This window comes from Spermophilus citellus (genome assembly GCF_964194105.1).
Source record: "Spermophilus citellus genome assembly, chromosome: 4".
NCBI lineage: Eukaryota > Metazoa > Chordata > Mammalia > Rodentia > Sciuridae > Spermophilus > Spermophilus citellus.
Genome location: NC_138185.1, coordinates 156183544 through 156202257, shown reverse-complemented (window position 1 = coordinate 156202257; position 18714 = coordinate 156183544). Strand labels below are relative to the sequence as shown.

General features: G+C 48.1%; 1 protein-coding gene and 1 long non-coding RNA gene across 2 annotated transcripts; both read left to right on the top strand.

Moving 5' to 3' along the window:
• The first annotated feature begins 1701 nt into the window (after window positions 1-1701).
• Window positions 1702-5735, top strand: LOC308647102. Its single transcript, XR_014021589.1, has 3 exons — window positions 1702-1835; window positions 4537-4994; window positions 5545-5735. It is a non-coding gene; the product is annotated as an uncharacterized lncRNA (long non-coding RNA).
• A 2410-nt stretch (window positions 5736-8145) lies between these two features.
• SIX1 (SIX homeobox 1) lies at window positions 8146-11686 on the top strand. The gene is made up of 2 exons (XM_081290973.1): window positions 8146-8979; window positions 10963-11686. The coding sequence occupies exons 1-2, from the start codon at window positions 8420-8422 to the stop codon at window positions 11255-11257; spliced, it is 855 nt and encodes a 284-aa protein (XP_081147099.1). The 5' UTR covers window positions 8146-8419; the 3' UTR covers window positions 11258-11686.
• Window positions 11687-18714: the final 7028 nt, after the last annotated feature.

Below are 18714 nucleotides of genomic sequence, written 5' to 3'. Positions count from 1 at the left end.
GTTTGGAGGGAAAAGGCGAGGGAGAGATATCCCTGACGGAAGATAATTGTGGGGAATGCCAAAGGGGCTAGAGAAGAATCCCTTCCCACCAGTCCCGCCTGGGGCTACTGGCGAGGCCGCGATGGGCCGAGGGGTCTCCCAGCTGGAGACTGAGAATCCAGTCAGCCACCCCAGCCCCCTTTCCTCCGGCCCGCGCTCCTCACCCTACGGGCTCAGCCAGGCAGATTTTCTTTTTTGTTTCGGTTCCTGCTGGCTAGGCGAGGACTCCTTTGCCAGGAAGACAGCGCCCTCTCTCTCCACCCGCTGCGCCCGCTGCGGACCTGCGCCCCCTGCCTGCTCCGCTGACCTCCCCACGCCTCCTTCTCGTCCCCGCCCTCCTACTGTCCATCCCCTCCTTCCTCAATCTCCAGCGCGGAACTACCCCGCAAACCGCCGGGGAGAATAACTCCAGAGAGCGGTGGGCTTGAGTCCCGGCCCCTAGGCCTGAGCGGCAGGAACAAGCGACCCCTGGCTGCACGACGGGGCGGAGCCGTCCTGGCGCTGCCACCGCGCCTTAGAGCTCTCGCGCGGCCACGGGAAAGAGTTTCTGGCACTGACTGCGAGACTGGGGTGAGGCCGCGCTCCCTGAGTCTGGGCGCGGCAGGCCGACGGGCGGGGCCAAGAGCACGCGGCACGACAGACCCTTTACAGCGCCACACGCACCTGGCGGAGCAGCTTATCCGGGACTCCAGAATGGGCCCACGAAACGTGGACCCGGCATGCCCGAGAAGTAATAGGCGCGGGGAGGGGGGTGGCGGATGAACTTGAGTAGAGGTAAGGAAAAAAAATCTTACTGTCTTCCAAGTCCTAAAAGCCTCCCTCTCGGTCCGCCCGCTTCCTGGCAGCCTCACCCGGCTGGCTTCCAGGAGTACTTTGCCAAGCACTTCAGCGGTGTTGGAAACCTTGTTGCAAAGTCGAAACCCAGGCGAGTGGCCGAGACATGCGGAGAGGTATGGGTAAATGGGCACCTTCCCAGACTCCTCTACCCAGTATTTCTTTTCCCCTTGCTTAGATAACTGATGCTTGCAGACAAGTGCCTTCGCTGCCCATTCCTGAACAGAGGTGGTCGAGCTCTGTTCGCGAAAAACTGGATCCATTAGAACCCAAAGTATTGTGGGTACGCAAAAACTGATTTCTCACGATGTGGCTAGGCAGCAACAAAGGTACTGGCCTGAAGTGCTCCCAGTCCCTGGAACTACTCCCCGCGCCCGGGAGCCAAAAGGCGAGTTCGCCTCGAGGTTACCCCGCTCATAACGCAGGCGGCTCCCAGATATGCACTAATTGAGTCACAAACCACTCGCCATCCCTAAAAAACGATTCATCTCTGCAGCTCAGCCCCCAATTTGTCCGCAGCACTTTCTTCTGCAATTCAGAAGCATTATCTTGTTTTTAAAAAGTATCGCGGCAGAGACGTGGCAATTATCCTGGGCTCGGGTTACAATAAATGATTTTAGGTTGAGAAATGTAAGAGTACAAATGCTGCAAGCGTGCTGATTGCCTTGCTGCCCAGTCTGGACTCGAGTAAGAAGACGAATGTGGAGCTTTTGGCTGCGGCGAGGGAAATTCTGAACAAGCTCCCACTGTTGTTCTTCTTTCCTGACGAGGAAGAAAGTAGTGTTGGACATTTGTCCCTTTGTAAAGTTCTCCCAGTCACACCTCTGACCTTGGAGGAAGAAAGGATTAATTATATCCTGACATGGCCAGGCCAAGCTTCTGGTCTGAGTCTGGGTTTTGGATCAGGACTAGGTTGGGAACTTCAGAAACTGCAGGAATGAGGAACGGAACCGAGGTCAAAGGTCAGCGGGAGAGTTGGGGGAGAATCCAGTTTCTCTTCTGGACAACTACACTAAAATTGGGGAGGAGGTAGGCGGGGGGGGGGGGCGGGGACAATAACAAACTGGAAGAGGAGCGGGCTCCTGAACAAGAGGCAGGCCTGGCTTGGGAAGCCTGGTGCAAGGTGAGACCCTCCGAGAACTGGGAGGCCCAGGGACCAGGCCTCTCCACATCAGGGGGAGAAAAATACATCATTTTAGTCCGGCAGGGTGAGTATGGGCCTGGAAAAGAATACAAGAAGCATCCGGGTGCCGTCGCTCTGCTAGTAGACGCCTGCTCACCCTAGCAGCCCAGTCGGCCGGCTGTGGCAGCCACACTGTGCGCGTGTCTTTCTCCGGCTCAAACCAGCCCTCACATCTTGAAGTAATCAGCAGCCGAGAAGGGACTCGTCCCCCTGGCATCTCAGGTTAAAGAAGGAGGTCCAGGAAAATGTGGTAGAGCCATTACAAGAAATCCGAGCCGCAGTCATCAGGGACTCCAATTGCCATCGCATTAGGATTGATTAGAGACCAGCAGTACCGTAATGACCCGGAAAGAGGGGCAGCCGGGGATTATTAATATCAGAATGTCGGGCGAGGGGAGAGCAAACTGGGGAGGGAGAAGTCTTAAGTTACTAGGATTTATATGTAAGTGCAGGCTTACCTGAGGAAACCAGATAGTCAGTGAATCACGCAAACAATCTAATTGCATCTAAAATTTCGCGAAGTCTGATTATTATTTTTTTTTGGAGGGAGTAAAGCCATTCTGAAAACCAGGCCAACATAGTTTTTATATAAACACATAGTTTTATAACTTTATTATAAGGATCCAAGTGAAGATATGGGGAGGGTCACTGGATGTCTGCTTTTCTTACAACTGAAACTCCAACTTTCCTGATTTTTCTCTCCTGGGAGTGCATTTGGATCTCTTCTCCAGGATGGAGGCAATGAAGTGTACATTTCTTTTTTCAGAGTCTGCAGAGGAGTAATAAACCAACTTTTAATTGAAGCAGTGATACCTGGGTAGTGGTTTTTGTTTTGTTCTAGATATGAATGATCAGGATCCCAAAGAGATGTAGAGAAGAGAGTAGTTTGTCTCCTTCCTTGGACTTTGAGCCAAAACAAATCAGCCCCTGATGGTCTGGGCTGAAATGCAGCTCACTGGATAATTAACTCCATCTTTCCAGTCCACCCTAACTGTTTATTTAGTGTCACCCTGCATTACCATCACTAGCACTTTCCTCTGAACAGGAGGAACTGCAGGCTTTCACCTCCCAAAAGGAAATTCTTCTTAGCTTAGACAGATGTGGTATTCAGGATGTACATTAGTTGAAGGGGGTAAAAAAGTTGATTGGAAATTCAATGGAAGATAAGCACTCTCAGAGAGTTTCATTTTGTAAACTTGCCTAAGGCGATATTTAAAGATAGAAGGGGGCCCGTGTGTTTTAAATTCTTAAGAACTGATTCTTGTAGCATCATTGCTCCACTTTCCAAAAGGTGCTTGCTTGTCATCTGATGTTGGGTGGGGTTTTCTGGCTTAAATCTGGCGGTTGGCAAATCCCTGAGCCTGAGACTTTTTAGAACGCCGCTGAAGTCAGCCTTTTCTCCTCAAGAGAAATCCTACCTTCTTCTGTTGTCCCCAAGACGCCCTCCCCCACCTGTAGCCGGAGCCACCCACTCAACGTGAAAGGTCCCCACTGAGCCTGATGCTGGAGTCTTTTGGCTCTGCGCTGCCTCTGTGAGCGACATAAGCAGCTTTGCCTGTGAAACTTCACTGCGCCTAGTCCCGGACTAGAAGAAATAGGCACCCAAAACCACAGGGAGTGAAAGGGGAGGAGAGGGGAAGGAGGGGTAGAGGAGGGGAAGAGAAGGAGGGAAAGAAGAGGGAGAGGGAAGGAGGGAGAGAGAGAGGAAGAGAATAGGGGGAAGGGGAGTAGGAGGGAAGGGGAGAGGAAGAGAGTAGAAGAGGAGGAATAAAATAAGAAAGAGGGAGAGAGGAACAACGAATGAAAGAATGGGATACTGGTTCCTATACAGATAGAACACACGGGTTTCCTCTTTAAGCCAGAGGACAGAAAGAATGAGATAGACACACAGGGAGACAGAGTATAAACACTTCCAAACACGAAGCTGTGTTCTCTGTGTATTTGTGTGTGTCGAGGTTGGGCAAGAGAAGACAGGGGTGTCTGTGTTCGTGAGCTCAGATCGAATGGGAACAGAGCTGGGGTCTATGTGTTTAGAGGTGTTATGCTCCTGGTTTCTGTGTCCGTCTGTCTCTAGTTCCCCAACCTCGGAACAATCTGGAGAGGGCGTTTTCAGAAGCTGTACTGGCAGGCAGGGCTCCCAGCTGGCTCTGTTTGTCCAGGTGTGGGAGGGGGCGGCGGTCTGCCAGCATTTTGGGCCAGCCCAGCATTTTCGCACCAAGGAAGCAGGACCTCTGCTCAAGCGCTTCCCGCTTCCAGGAGAAAACTCCCTCCCTCCCTCCATACATACATAAATACATTAGGGGAACAGACAAATCCTCATTGTTCTGAAATAAGCCGAGGAGGCCGGCCAGCTCTCCTCAGCCTGGCAGAGTGAGGTTGGGAGGGATGGAAGGAGGGAGGGAGGGAGGCAGGGGCCGCGCGGATCCGGTGTCACGTTGCAGATTCCCACTAAAGATAACGAAACGTGATCTATTTTTCAGAACAGCAAGTGGATGGGAAAGAACCTTGACAACACAAAACTCATTTACTAATGGACTGGTTTTGAGTTTCTCTTCTCTGAGTCCGCAAATCGCCCAGCCTGAGCCCTCGGCTTATTCAGATCTCGCGGGGAGCGGAGGCCCGCAGAAGGCAGGTGGACAGCTGCTCCCGCTCGGCGCGGGCCATCTGAGCTCGGGGTCCCAAGGGTCGAGGGCATCCGGAATTTCGGACTAAGCAGAGGAAAAAGATGAATGTTGTTACTTCAGCTCGGACTTGGGGAGTCTCCTCACTGCCCCAGGGCGATGTCGCTAATTTACTGGAGAAAGACCTCTCGAAGCCCTTCCCTTCCAGGTATTTGTAGGTAGAGTAGGATCCGTGCCTTGGTTCTCGATGGCGAAGGAATTCCAAGTAAGCGGGCTGGAAACCCTAAAGCATCTTGCTTCAAACCAGAAGAGAAAAAGTACGTCCCAACTATAGGGTTTTGAACCAAGGCCTTATGCCAACCCAGCTAAGAAACCCCAGCAGCTTTTAATGTTTCCGCATTGACTTTTTGGTCCACCCGCTCCTTGCACCGGACCATTACCCGCACAGCAGAGGCACACAGGAGCCGAAACCCGACAACGGGTGAGGATCACCAGCCGTGTTACCCTTAGGAGCCCAGATGAGGCTAGGGCAGCAGCAGCAGCAGGCTAGCAGCAGTTGCTCCGTTCCCTTTAAATCTCCGACGCATCTCTGTTTTTCATGCGATTTGCATTGACAACAAAGGTTTTATGTTACAGAACAACTCAAACCTTTCTGTGTGCTATTTAAAATGGATCATTTGGTTTATGTGGTTTGTAAATTCATGTCATTTTACCTCTTTTAGTGGTTTTCAGTGAAAGGCTCCATTTTGGGAAACCTTATATATCCGAGCCAATAATTAACATTTATAACAATTGGTTCCTTTTAACCAAGGGATCGAAATAGCAGGTAGGCTCTTTGGTACAAAGCGCATAACTTTTTCTTTATAGTTATGCGATCTACTGGATTAAACCGGAGGGTAAAGGCTGGCGGATCCGAGCACCAGGCCTCTGAGGACAAGCACCTCTCTCAGCGCCTGCAATCACAGCACCCACACAGTCATCTTCCCAGTTGTCATTAACATCTGGGTTAGTACATCCCGGTTCCTTTTGAAGACAGATGAAAAGAAGTGGGCAGGGAGGTCTGGAAAAAGCCGAAAAAAAGGTGGTCCTTATTGGTGTCTAATTGCCATCTCTCTGCTCTCTTATGATCCTTGTAAATTTACGCTTGCCCTTATGCGTTTAAGCTATGCCTTATATCCTTAGAGAAAATTCAATTGCAAAGCACACCCTGTACTCAACATACCCTTTGTCTTTTAAGAGATGTTACTGTGCCTACCGACACCCTCACCCCTCGTTTTAATTGTGCACATTTGCTCCTGACTTTAGGGTACTGATTTTTAAAACCCATTTAAGCCCCCATTCCAGTCCTCACACAGCTGCCATGTCAATGAGGACGGTTCAAAGAGGAGGCATTCCTTTTGGCAGGACACTGCAGCTCCTTAAGACTTCATCTGAAACGTCAAGAGCACTAAAATAAGACAGTGAGGGAAAATTACCAGGCACATGGCCTTGGACTCAACAGTGTTAGTTAAGAAAGTAAGTCATTGGGCGCACAATGTGGTAGGGGGTCTTTTGAAATAATACAGACCCATGAAGTGCATTTTAAGAATAAGCCCAAATTTAATGAAATATCAGCATCTGTTTCAAAGGTGCATGGGACACATAGTTTCAAGGATGCAGAAAGCTTTGTGTGGGAGCCCAGCAGAGAAGCAGCTTCCTGTCTCCTGAGAGGTAACCCTGGGATGGGAACTCTTTATGAGTTTAAAATGTTATCTTGCAAGGGGCACTGGACTAGGTACATTATTTTAGAACCATATAAATAATACACTGGACACCCACACATTTCTCCTTCTCCCACTTACATCTCAATATGTAAAAGCTTCTGTGGTGCTGTGCTCTTTAGCTGATGGAATCAAAACATGTTTAAAGAGGACAACCAAGTTTAAAGAGCCTAAAGTTTATTCTTCACCATTCACTAAGAGGGCGCATTGAAATCAAAAGCATTTTTGAAGTGTACTTAAAATTCTGTTTTGAACTTATCTAATCAGAGATAAGTGTAGTCATAAAGTCACTCTCCTTCCACCTTTTGGCTTTCCTTATCTCTACACATTGTTCTTATCTCCTGCCAGTCTCAGCTACTGACAATAGATTATCTTTGTTTGTAGAGGCTAATTGTCTTCAAAATCATTTTAATAATTGCTTCGGAACAAGGTGTGCAAATGAGGCTTAAGATAATTACAGCTTCATTTGTTTGTGCAGTTTTGCTAAGTATTCTCCACACATAAACAAAATAGCAGATGATGGGACTTAAATTACAGGACCTCTCTCATTCTCTGGCAGCAAAATAGGCAAGCATTGCAATATACGGGTGCGCGCGCGCGCGCGCACACACACACACACACACACACCTCTTTATTTAATCTTCTTGGAGCCACTGTCCTTCTAGTTTTGAGGGCAGTGTCCCTCTCAGAGCAGGGCAAGGATTATGTTACAACCGGAGGTTACTGGAGCTGGGCTCAGTTTTATTTAATTTACACCCCATCCAGCACCTTCGGAAGGAGGTTCCCAAAGCATTTTTGCTAATGACAAGTAAAGCTTCTCGGCATTTCCTAGCAGCAGAGGTGGCATTGGAAAACGCAACCTTGCGGATGGGGAAACTGAGTCTAGGAGGTTGTCAATTTAAGCCAAATTGAAAGGTCAAGATACCAAAACGCAAATGAATCTTTGTGTCGCTATATTCTCAGCAACTATGCTCTAAACAGCTTTTCGCCTGATTCTAAATCGTGGCTGCCCTTTGAGAATCAGGGAAATGTTATCCAGCTCAGAGTACTTGTGCCCTTTGGAGGGTGCTGAAGGTTGGGGGCTGGGAGGAAATTAGATTTGGCTCTTGGAGCTGAAGCCAACCCAGAGAGAAGCCACTCTGCCAGCGCCTGCAACCCAGAGCCCTGGTCTGCTTTTGTATTATTTATCGCGTTCCATAAGCTATTCATCAATCCATTATTTATTCATTCCTACATTAAGGTAATTAAATATGAGCTCACCGGGAAAGGGCAAGTCTGAAAGAGACAGAGACGAGAGTGCCGAGGGAGAGGAGAGGAAATAGAATATCTGGAGTCGTTGATTTGTGTAGAAAGATGCGCGTGGCTCCCCTTAGTTGACACTGGAGAGGGGGGCCCCCGCGTTGCAGGGTCCGGACTCGCTCATCCCCCACTTCCTCCACCACCCCCCCCTCGCACCTCGGCTCTCTCCTCCCGACCCCACCTCGCTTCCCACCTCTCCCTAGCCCTTCTCCTCCCACTATTCCCTACCCCCAGCTCCGAAGCCTCGCCCTCCCCACGCGGGGCGGCGCGGCCTTGCAGCCCAGCCGGGCGGCGCGCAGTCTGGCCAGCCTCGGATAGGCGCCGCCCGCAGCCAATCAGCGTGCCGAGGACGCTGCGCGCTTTAAGGCTGCTGCAAGGAGAACAGAAACCAAGTTCCCCGGCTACTAGCAGCATCCACCCGGCGGCAGGCCGGAGCCAGCGAGGCCCGAAAAGGCTGTGGAGTGAGCGGGTCGCTCCGTGTCCAGCGCACCCTACCCCCACTTTTCCTTCTCCTCTTCTTTGGCAGCCCAGCCCAAGTTCCAACTCGCTGTTTCGACTACGCAAAGCCTAGGGAGGGGGTTAGGAGCAGCCGCGCCCCCCTCCCTGAGGCCGCCGCCCCCCGCTTTTTCGGCTGTGCTCCCTGCAGCGTGCTCCTGGGCGGTGCGCCTCGGCAGGCCCCAGTCATGTCGATGCTGCCGTCGTTTGGTTTTACGCAGGAGCAAGTGGCGTGCGTGTGCGAGGTTCTGCAGCAAGGCGGGAACCTGGAGCGCCTGGGCAGGTTCTTGTGGTCACTGCCTGCCTGCGACCACCTGCACAAGAACGAGAGCGTGCTCAAGGCCAAGGCTGTAGTCGCCTTCCACCGCGGCAACTTCCGCGAGCTCTACAAGATCCTGGAGAGCCACCAGTTCTCGCCTCACAACCACCCCAAACTGCAGCAACTGTGGCTGAAAGCGCACTATGTGGAGGCCGAGAAGCTTCGCGGCCGACCCCTGGGCGCCGTGGGCAAATACCGGGTGCGCCGAAAATTTCCACTGCCGCGCACCATCTGGGACGGCGAAGAGACCAGCTACTGCTTCAAGGAGAAGTCTCGGGGAGTGCTGCGGGAGTGGTATGCGCACAACCCCTACCCCTCGCCTCGAGAGAAGCGGGAGCTGGCCGAGGCCACGGGCCTCACCACCACCCAGGTCAGCAATTGGTTTAAGAACCGGAGGCAAAGAGACCGGGCCGCCGAGGCCAAGGAAAGGTACGCTGCGTGCTTCCTGAGGCTCGCGCGACCCCGGGCGGTCTTTCTTACCCCTCCGCCCCTTTCCGCCCCCGCAGGCAGCTGCCACCTAGCTCTCCCCACTGCTCCGAGCCCATCCGCCGGGCGGCGCCCGGGCCTCCGCGCCACAGCAGAGAAAGTTCATGAACTCTGAGGTTGTCTGCTAGGGATGGGGGCCTCGTTTGCTTTGAGCGCCGCGCGTGGGTTTCTTTGGGGTGTGAGTGTCGGGAAATATTGGCGCTAGATTTGTTTTTCCTGCCTCCTTGGCTGGCTGCGGCGAGGAGTGGGGGGTGGAGAGAGTTTTTAGATCAGCGGGAAGGGAAGTTGCTCATTGGTATCGCGAGGAAAGCGGTTCGATGGGGGCTGAGGGTCACGAACCTCTCTCCTTTTGCTCTCGGGTGAAGCTGGCCCTGAGGCTTCTGCTCTGCCCCCACTAGCGCGCGGTTCTTCACTCGCTGTCTCCTGGTAGTCTTTTGGCTGAGAGGTCGCACGTTTCATTCCGCATTGACAGGACAAAAGAATCGAAAAGAAACACACCGAAAGGAGAGCTTTTGGGAGAGTTGTCGCTTCCTTTACTCCCCGGCGCCCCAATCCCAGAAAGGACTGCTGCTCGCGGTGCTTTCTCGCGTACGGCCGGGCACCGCAGCCCGTCCTTTTGGCTGTCCGCACCGCCACCCTGGGCGAGGAAAGGGGCTCCTTGTCGCTGACTTCTCGCCCTGGAGCTCAGAAGGCAGTATTTTTTTTTTTTTAACCCGTCTCTGACTCCTCTTCCTCGCGCCAACACCCTCGGCCACCTGGCTAGCCTCCATCCGTTCGCTGTAGAGTTTCTGACAGATTCGGAAGAGCGCCGGGGAGGCGACGGTGGCGGGAGAGAGCGCTCCGCGAAGCCAAGGAGTTTTGGGGAGACCTGAGCGCAGGGGCCGGCTAGATTTCTTTTGTTCGCCTGCTCCTCCTGCGGTTTGAAGATTTCGCTTCCTCCTTCCCCTCTGTTTGCAAAACCGTAGAACCTGGATAAATTCTGCTGAAATGGTCTCTCCAGGAGAGAAGGGGAAAGAAAGGGGATGGCAGGCGGGCGTTAGGCGTGGGGAAGACAGCGAGCGCTCGAAAGGCGGAAGAGGCGAAATTTTGAAGTTAACCAGCATCTAGTACCGGGACTGACACTCCGGCGCGTGGTGCCGGGTGCCGGCTCGAAGTCCGCGGGGCGGGCGACTCCCCTTTCGCGAAAGGGAGGTTTGGAGTGGGTGCTTGTGGGGAGTTTGCGAGGGGGCTGTGAAGGGCTTAGGAGTGAGCAAGTAACTCGGGAACAGGCATCGTAAGGTTCCAGTTAGCCTTTAGTTACAAAACGGCCGTCCTATAAGCCAGGCCCGAGGGCCCGCTCTCTGATGAAATCGGAGAGACTGGCTGAGCTCCCTGTGTTTACTCAGGTCACTGGGCCGCTCTGGACACCACTTCCCATGACCTGTTCTGTGTCTCCAAAACCACAATCTCTGGGCAGGGGCAGGGAGACTCGATGTTTAATTCTTTCTTTAGAAGGAAACAGGCAATTGACTTGATTCATCCCAAACCTGATCATTTCTTTTATCACCAACAACCATTTGCTGGAAGAGTTTCAAACTTACTTTGAAATATGGTGCTAATTGATAGGTATTTAAACATTACTGCTTGAACAAAATTAAGAACACATTTTTTGTTTGTTTCAAATAAACACTAAGTATTTGACTCTCCGAAATCTGGAAGAGAAGGGGATCTAGATCCCAGTGTCAGAATCTCCTTTAGCTCCCCATTTCTCCAATCTCTTCTGCCTCCTCACTTCCCCCAGGACCCTCAGGGATGGGTAAGAAGGCAAAGCTCCTCCTTTTGGGTTGGTGACAGATTGTACAATGACTCTTTCCTCCTTTTAGCTCCCCTCCCCTCTCCTCACACTTTTTTTTTTTTAACCATATGGTGTTGTCCTCTATTTCTTAGGGAGAACACCGAAAACAATAACTCCTCCTCCAACAAGCAGAATCAACTCTCTCCTCTGGAAGGGGGCAAGCCGCTCATGTCCAGCTCAGAAGAGGAATTCTCACCTCCCCAAAGTCCAGACCAGAACTCGGTCCTTCTGCTGCAGGGCAATATGGGCCACGCCAGGAGCTCAAACTATTCTCTCCCTGGCCTCACGGCCTCTCAGCCCAGCCATGGCCTGCAGGCCCATCAGCATCAGCTCCAGGACTCTCTGCTGGGCCCCCTTACCTCCAGTCTGGTGGACTTGGGGTCCTAAGTGGGATGGGATTGGGGCCTCAAAGGGATGGCTGGAGCAGCAACCAATTGCAGCAACTAGGGACACTTGTAAATAGAAATCAGGAACATTTTTGCAGCTTGTTTCTGGGATTCTTTGCGCATAAAGGAATGGTGGACGTTCACAATGTCTTTTTAAAAATCAAAACCAACATCCATCTCAAACAGCCTCCCTCTTCTCTCTCTTTCCCCTGGTGCATTTCCCCTCCCAGTGCAGAATCAGGAAAAAAACCCAAACAAACAAAAGCACCCAGTCTTGGATTTGGAAACCTATGCACCCACTTCAATAGACTTGCTTTTTGTTTTCCCTTTTCTAATTAATGGTAATTATAAATCAACTGGATTTTGAGTATTTTCTTTTAATTTATTTATGGAGAAATTTGAGGGGAAGAGGAAAAGAAAAAGAGAAAAGGAGGGAGAGAGAGAGAGAGAGAGAGAGAGAGAGAAACAGAGATCAAAATAGTAGTGAAAATAACAGCCTCCAGCCTGGGAGGAACTGGTTGCATTCTTAAGGTGAATAGGAAAAAATAAAATCTTATAATTTTTTGATGGGAAAATTAAGTTTACATTTTTCATATTTGTTAAATAATTTTATGTAGAGTAAAATAAAAAGAACAGTATTAGGGAGAAAACAAGTGCCTAAATGTCTTAATGCTCTCTATGTGAAGCAGTTAGAAATAGAAGTGACCATTAGTAATATAACTATTTTTGTCAAATCTAGTAGGGTTTTTTGGTTGTTGTTTGTTTTCTTGGGTTTTTTTTTTTTATGACAAACTAAAAATGTACCAATGTGAAAAACACTTTCCTGAATGCCATTACTTCTCATGCCCACAAAGCTTTCATATCTGTCTCCTACTCCTGTTAAGGGGTTTCTCCTGTTCCTAGTTTCTAGCTTGCAAAAATATGCCAACAAATCTGGCAACCTGGTATTTGTTACTAAAATAGCATGTGTTTTCAGGTTTCTTTTCTATTGTACCTAAACCAGTCTAAATTAAAATTCAGTAGAACACCAGGAGTATGATTCTGTTTCTGAAAGGTGAGTAGTGTCTTTGGGCCCTATTTTTTTTTTTTAAGTTTTCTTCCTTTTTTACTTAATAGTGGTTATGAATTGCAGGGCACTTTGAAGGCTTTCACCTGAACCAAGAGTAAGGACTGGGTTAATTATATGACAGATAGTGAATTTAGCCTTAGGGTATTTATTTTTTATTATTATTAGATAACACAATTTTGTTTACCACTAGCTCTTCTTCTCAGCATTCATATGTTAACTCAGCTCTTTTGTGTTAATAAGTTTATGGTAAGACTGTGAAAGTAAAATAATTTATCTGCTTGGGGTGGGGGAAAGGAACTTGAACAAGGATTTAAGCATTGTGAATTAATCTGTACAAACAGAAAGCAGACCAGCAGGACAGGAACTCTTTTACAGTGCTGCCGGATAGTGTCCAGAAAAATCCCAGTAATCATGTAGGCTCCATGTTATTTTTGCCTGGAGCAAAATGATGTATCTTCTGTATTTAGCTTTTAAAATTAGTGAAACAAGTGGCATTATTTATTAAAATTCGACTCAGGATAACAGGATCGGCTGGTTTGTGCTTTGTAAAATATTGTTCCCCAGAGAGAGTCTATTTATTTTCTGACATGACGTTTTCATAATTTTTATTTTTCCCATCCATAAGTGTCACCATTAATATATTCTTTTCTTATTCTTTCTTAATGTTTCTTTTGTGATCTAAGAGACTGAAGTATGTGGAGGAAATTAGGCCTTCTTATGAGATTTTTTTTAAACTGTCCAATTGTTTTGAGTTTAAGGAAGAAGTGGTACTGTACTTTAACTGTAGTCATTTTTCCCCTCAGTGATGGACAGATGTACACACAGCCGCTCAGAGACCATCATTTGGGTTGGGAGCTCAGGGTCCCGATCTCCCTTGTTAGTGTTTTGGATCATTAAATCGGTGTTTATTTAAGTCACGAGGGTGTTTATTCTCCAGGTCTTGGGCCACGGAGAAATGCCACCCTCTGCAGGAGGGGTTCTCACAGGGAATCTCCTCACATTCTTCACATTCACTCCCCAAAACAAACACCCTGCACAAAGATAGCTTTCATTGACCCTGACAGGCTTCAAAGGATGCCGCGGAAATCTCTCTGGAAAATAAGGAAAGGCCAATTACTTTAATTTCTTACATGCCCTCTCTTCCTACTTCGATGACTACCCCCCACTCTTCCAGCTTCCCCTGGCATAATTTTAGACTCGTGGAAGTTCTGTCTCCCAGGGTGCGCCGGCCCACTTCCTGCTCCTTTGGTTGGTGAATCTTGGAAATGTCTACAGATCTGGCGAGGAGCAAGGAAGGCCGGTCCTGTAAAAGCCCCCGTGATTACTGCTTGTAAACTCGTTAAAAGGACAATTTTCTGTCACAGCCATAAACTCTTTGTAAAATCCCTGGCACTCGATCCCGAGCGCGTATATTCCAGATGTGTTTAATAAGAAATTGCACAATATGCCTCTTTCCGCCATCCTCGGCTCAGTCTGGCTAAAAAGAGGGACAAGTGAGAGAAGGCGAGAAAGCTGGATATTGCTCTGAGTTTTCTTGGCAATCATTTTAGAGCTATCATTAGGGGAACTAACCATATTTTTTTTCCCTCGAGGAAATCTTCGAGAACCAGCTGTTAAGGGACCTCCAATTTACCTTCTCGGCGTCAAAGTTTAACTGAATCAAGAGCCACTTTTCGATTCTCCTCTACAGATCTCATAAAGATAGCCAAAAGTAATGGACAACGGCTTATAAATAACGTGTTTTTAGAATGAAACCTTACAGCATTTTGCCAAGTGAGATGAAAAAAAAAATACTCGGACGATTTTTGTTTTTGTTTTCTTCTTAAATCTCAGCACAAGATTGCTCGGGTCCTGGCTGCCAGCTCACTTTGACCTCTTGGCTGAGAATGAAGCTTCCTAAATTCTCAGAGGCCAAGGGATTTGGCCTGCAGTTCCCGAGTTTTGGGCTTAGCAGATAGGGACTTAAGAACCCCTTGAGCTACAGGGAGAAAGAAAGGCATCTCCTGGTTGGGCACCGCCGTTCTCGAAACCTATTCTCAGAGCTCAGTCTTGACTCCGAACTGGAATAGAAGCTTCCAGGAAAGAACAGTAGGGTGGCGCTTATAGGGGAGCTCTGTTTGCTGAACGCGGATCCTAGTCACACAGTTCTCCCCCGCACGCCTAGGGCCAGCCGAACACCTGGCACCAAACCCGAGCTGAACTGCCCTTCCTCTGCTCCGCAGCGGCTGAGCGGGTGAGTGGCTAGCGGGGGGCTTCACTTGCTAACTGCCCTCCCCACGCCTCGCCTGAAGGTCTTTGGCAAAGCCTGCAGGCAGGACACCAGATTGGGAATCTGCTCCTCTTTTCCACGGCTGCAGAGAACTGGGGAACTTCTGTCGCCAGCACAGTGTGGAGGCCATTCTTGCCATTCTGCTCTTCTGAGGCTCCGGCAGTGCGGGTGTCATTATTTTCGGCTCCCGCCAGGGCAGTGCCTCCTCTTCACGCACATCTCAGAACCCGGATCATAGCGCAGCCCTAGGTGCGGCATCTAGTGAGGTCCGCGCAGTCTATGAAAGCAGACCGTGCCAGGCTGATTTCAGGGCCAGACAAGGGAGGAGGCCATGGCCTGAGCTTCGTGGGACAATGCAACTGTTGTCGTCGTCTTGGGCGGCCCAGGGATATCTTCCAGGTCCAAGTCTCAGTAGCCCTCTTGAGTCAGGGAGCTAGGTTCTGGCCGAGGCATGTGAGGGGCACAGGACACACCACCGCAGGGTTGGAGCCAATCTGGTAGTAGTATATAAAGCCGTCCAGGCAGCGCGCTCCTCCCTGCGCCCGGCTGCAGGTGTGAACCCTCCCTGGTTCTTAGCACTATGCTTTGGGCCCAGCGAAAGTGGCTCAGGCTTTGGAATGGGGTCGCGAGGCGGCCTAGGCCCAGCCGCCCAGTCCCCCTTCGCCTTTCCAGCTTGAAATCTCTTGTCTCCTTCTACGTTTCTTGGGACCTTGGCTTTGACTCTCTGCCTTGAACTCTTCACGCTCCGCGGAGGGGTGCCAACCAGGGAGGGGGTTCCTTTGTGAACTTGCTGCAAGACTTTCGAGTCTGGGGAGAGAGAGAGCGCTTGGCCAGGCCGGTTTCCCCCTTATCATCGGCCCTGGGGCAAGCAAAAACCTCTTCCCTTCTCCCAGCCTGGGACTCCAGGGGGAACCACCCGCTAAGTCTCTCTTGTTTTGGGTCTCGCACACCGTCTTCTAGGATTGTAAGCGGAGGGAGGGTGGCTTTAATAGGAATGGGTAGGTCAGAGTTAAGTTGAGGAGGTTGCTGGTGGCCCATGTGCTCTCTCTGCTCCATTTCTCCTTTCCCCCAATTTTCCCCAGAAGACTCTAAAAAGGCCCAGACTACCTCCTTCAGATGACCAAAGCAGTAGGACTAGTATCCGTGTCCTTGAAGGAGCAATTCACACTAATACCCGATGGCTCAGTCCCATAAGCTGTATGCATGCTCCACCACGTTAACCAGAAGGGGACTTCTAAGTTCCTCAAGGTCGTAGAGATTCCTTCTCCAGTCTGAGTGAATCCACCTGGAAGAGTATCTAAAGCGGATGGGTTAGTTAAAAGATGGGCGGGCCAGCCAGGAACAAAATATGGTCAAAATTGTGGGCGAAATAATTGGCATTTTGTTTACCAGAAAAAGTGCTATCCTGGAAAGGCCACATTTTCGCTAGTATTTTAAACTACCGCGCGCGCGCGCGCACACACACACACACACACACACACACACTTTGTACCAGCTGATGAAATTGGAAACCTGTTCTACTGAGGATGACAATCAGGGTTTTAGACGCTGTGGTCCTTTCAGACAGCGAGAAACAACACTGCAGTAGCATTTAAAAACAAAGAGAAAAAGACTGCTTGAGGCGTGGACGCCCTTCTCTTCTCCAATCCGAGTTTCAGCCTTTCTGCTTTTAATTTGTTAATGGACAGCTGAGACCCCGGTTCTCAGCAGGTAGAGTTTACAACCACCTCCAGGGTTTGCTCCCTCCTTGGCTTTGCTACCCGGGAATGCCTCACTCCCCCACCCCCTTTTTACAAAATACTATTTTCCTTTACAATAACGTTAAGAAAATTTTGAAATCACATTCTTTTCTGTGATCAAACAAAAAAAAAAACGCAGAAAAACAAAAACTAAAACCAAAGCCCACTCTTATCTTTGAAAAAGGTTAACTTTAAATTTTACAGTTTAGTATACCCGAAATGGCTACCCAAATGTAGTTAAAATGTTTATCAGTTGATACTGAGTACTTTCCCTTTTTCACCAACAATAGTCATTAAAAAGGCAGAAAAATAAGTAGACAAGTTCTGGCTTTTTTACTTTCTATAATAAGGCATGGAAATGTATACCACCTCCCCCAGTCTTCTGTGCTTCCCACACTTCCTAATTTAAAAGATAAATATTTTATAGCACAGATATAGGTACAACCATATAGATAGACTACTGCATTGACACAACACAAATTTATTTTAATCTGTTCTATAATTATTTTAATTTGGGATTTAAAATTGAGTATAGCTTTTAAAACCCCATGACTTATTTAATAATAGATACATCTTTTGGGGGAAGAGGTAGAGAGCTGATAGTTGTTTAGGACTTTTGCTGATATGCATATTGAATCTTAAAAACAGTCCTGGACTACCCATTTTTACTGACATAAAAGACTCCAATGTTTTAGGATTCTTCAGAGAGTTAGTGAGTCAGCATCCTCGATAGAAAATTTGCAGATTCCAGGCAGCATGCCTGTAAAATCAACTTTCTAGGTGTTCTTTTCTTGATATTAACTATTTTTACAAATTCAAATTACCCCTCCCTTATCTTCTTCCCCTCAGGCAAGGCTTTAGCTGCTTTGCTAAGAGTTCCAATTTAAGTTGCCAGTTATCCAAGTGGTCTAAATACCAGGAAAAGACAATGGGATTGTGATCTCCCCCATACAAAAACAAAACAACCCAACAAACCAAACCAAACCCACATAGCTGTGACATAGTTGGTTGGCCCTCACACAATGTTGTATTTAACTGTAAGCATCTGTAAGCAGTAACATTGCCCTTAGCTTTTGCAGCTTCTTTTTGTGTGGTACTGGTAGAGACTGGTGTGGTTGATGGAGAGGAACAGAAGTTTACAGTGATTATAGAGAAAATGCACATTTTGAGAGATGGCAGAGTCTGCAAAACTTTGCAAAAGTTAATTTTACCCTAAGACAAGGGGGTATACTAGGAAGACAGCATTAGCTCTGTACTTACTAAAATGCCTCACAAATCAAAGTAGGTAACATGCTTTTTAAAAAATTAAGCTAGATAGAAGGTCAATATGCCTTAGTATCTGTTAAGTGAGAACATTTAAACAATTGAAGCTTTATCTGTCTTTAGATACATGCAATGAATATTTTCTATGCATTGCTGATGCTATATAAATATACCATGCTTCCTCCTAAAGTCAAGTTCTTGATTTTAAATGAAGAATAATATTGCTCAGGGCTCTACCTTTAAGTACAAATGGCTACTCTAAGAAAATCAGTTCTGGGAATCTAGAGCCAGTGGCTATTTTAAAAATAAACAGATAGAATCTTCATAAATAAGACTAGAGAATTATTACTATTATTATTATTTTGTGGAACTGGGGACTGAACACAGGAATGCTCCATCACTGAGCTACATTCCCAGTCTTTTTAAAAATTATTATTAGTTGTATATGGACACAATACCTTTATTTTGTTTATTGGGTTTTTTTATGTGGTGTTGGGGATGGAACCCAGTGCCTCAAGTATGCTAGGCAAGCCCCTCTACCACTGAGCCACGACCCCAGCCCCCAGTTCCTTTTTATGTTTATTTTGAGATGAAGGAATCAGTAAGTTGCCCAGACTGGCCTTGAACTTGAGATCCTCCTGCTTCTGCTTTCTGAGTAGCTAGGATTACAGGAGAGCATCACAAGGCCCAAGCCAGAACAGAAGGACTATTTTACATGCAGTATGTCACCTAATTTCTTTAAAAAAGCAAAACAAAACCCCCAAAAATCTCTTGTGGAAAAACTGAAGGGCAGAATGACAATATAGGTCCCTTGCCATATTTCTACTTTTATTTTATTTTATTTTTAAAAAAAGCAGTCTGATTTAAGGTTCCTAGGCCATTCTGGTTAATTCTTCCAATATTAATATGTCCCAGAAATAAATCTGAATGCATTTCCTCTTCTTTTCATATTCTAGAGAAGGAAAGGAGATGTGGGAAAAGTAGAACAAAATAGAAAATAAATGTACAATTTAAAATTTGTACGTAATGTTTCATAAATAGCAGTTAGTTATGCTGACCTTTCTGCTTTAGTTCAACTAAAGGCAAGAATTAAATTAGAATTGAAATGAATGGTGAGC

Bases quoted from the DNA above. Each gene is read 5' to 3' on its own strand.
- SIX1 (XM_081290973.1), top strand. From the start codon at position 8,420: ATGTCGATGCTGCCGTCGTTTGGTTTTACGCAGGAGCAAGTGGCGTGC. The intron at 8,980-10,962 runs GTACGCTGCGTG...TCTATTTCTTAG, and splicing joins GCCGCCGAGGCCAAGGAAAG to GGAGAACACCGAAAACAATA.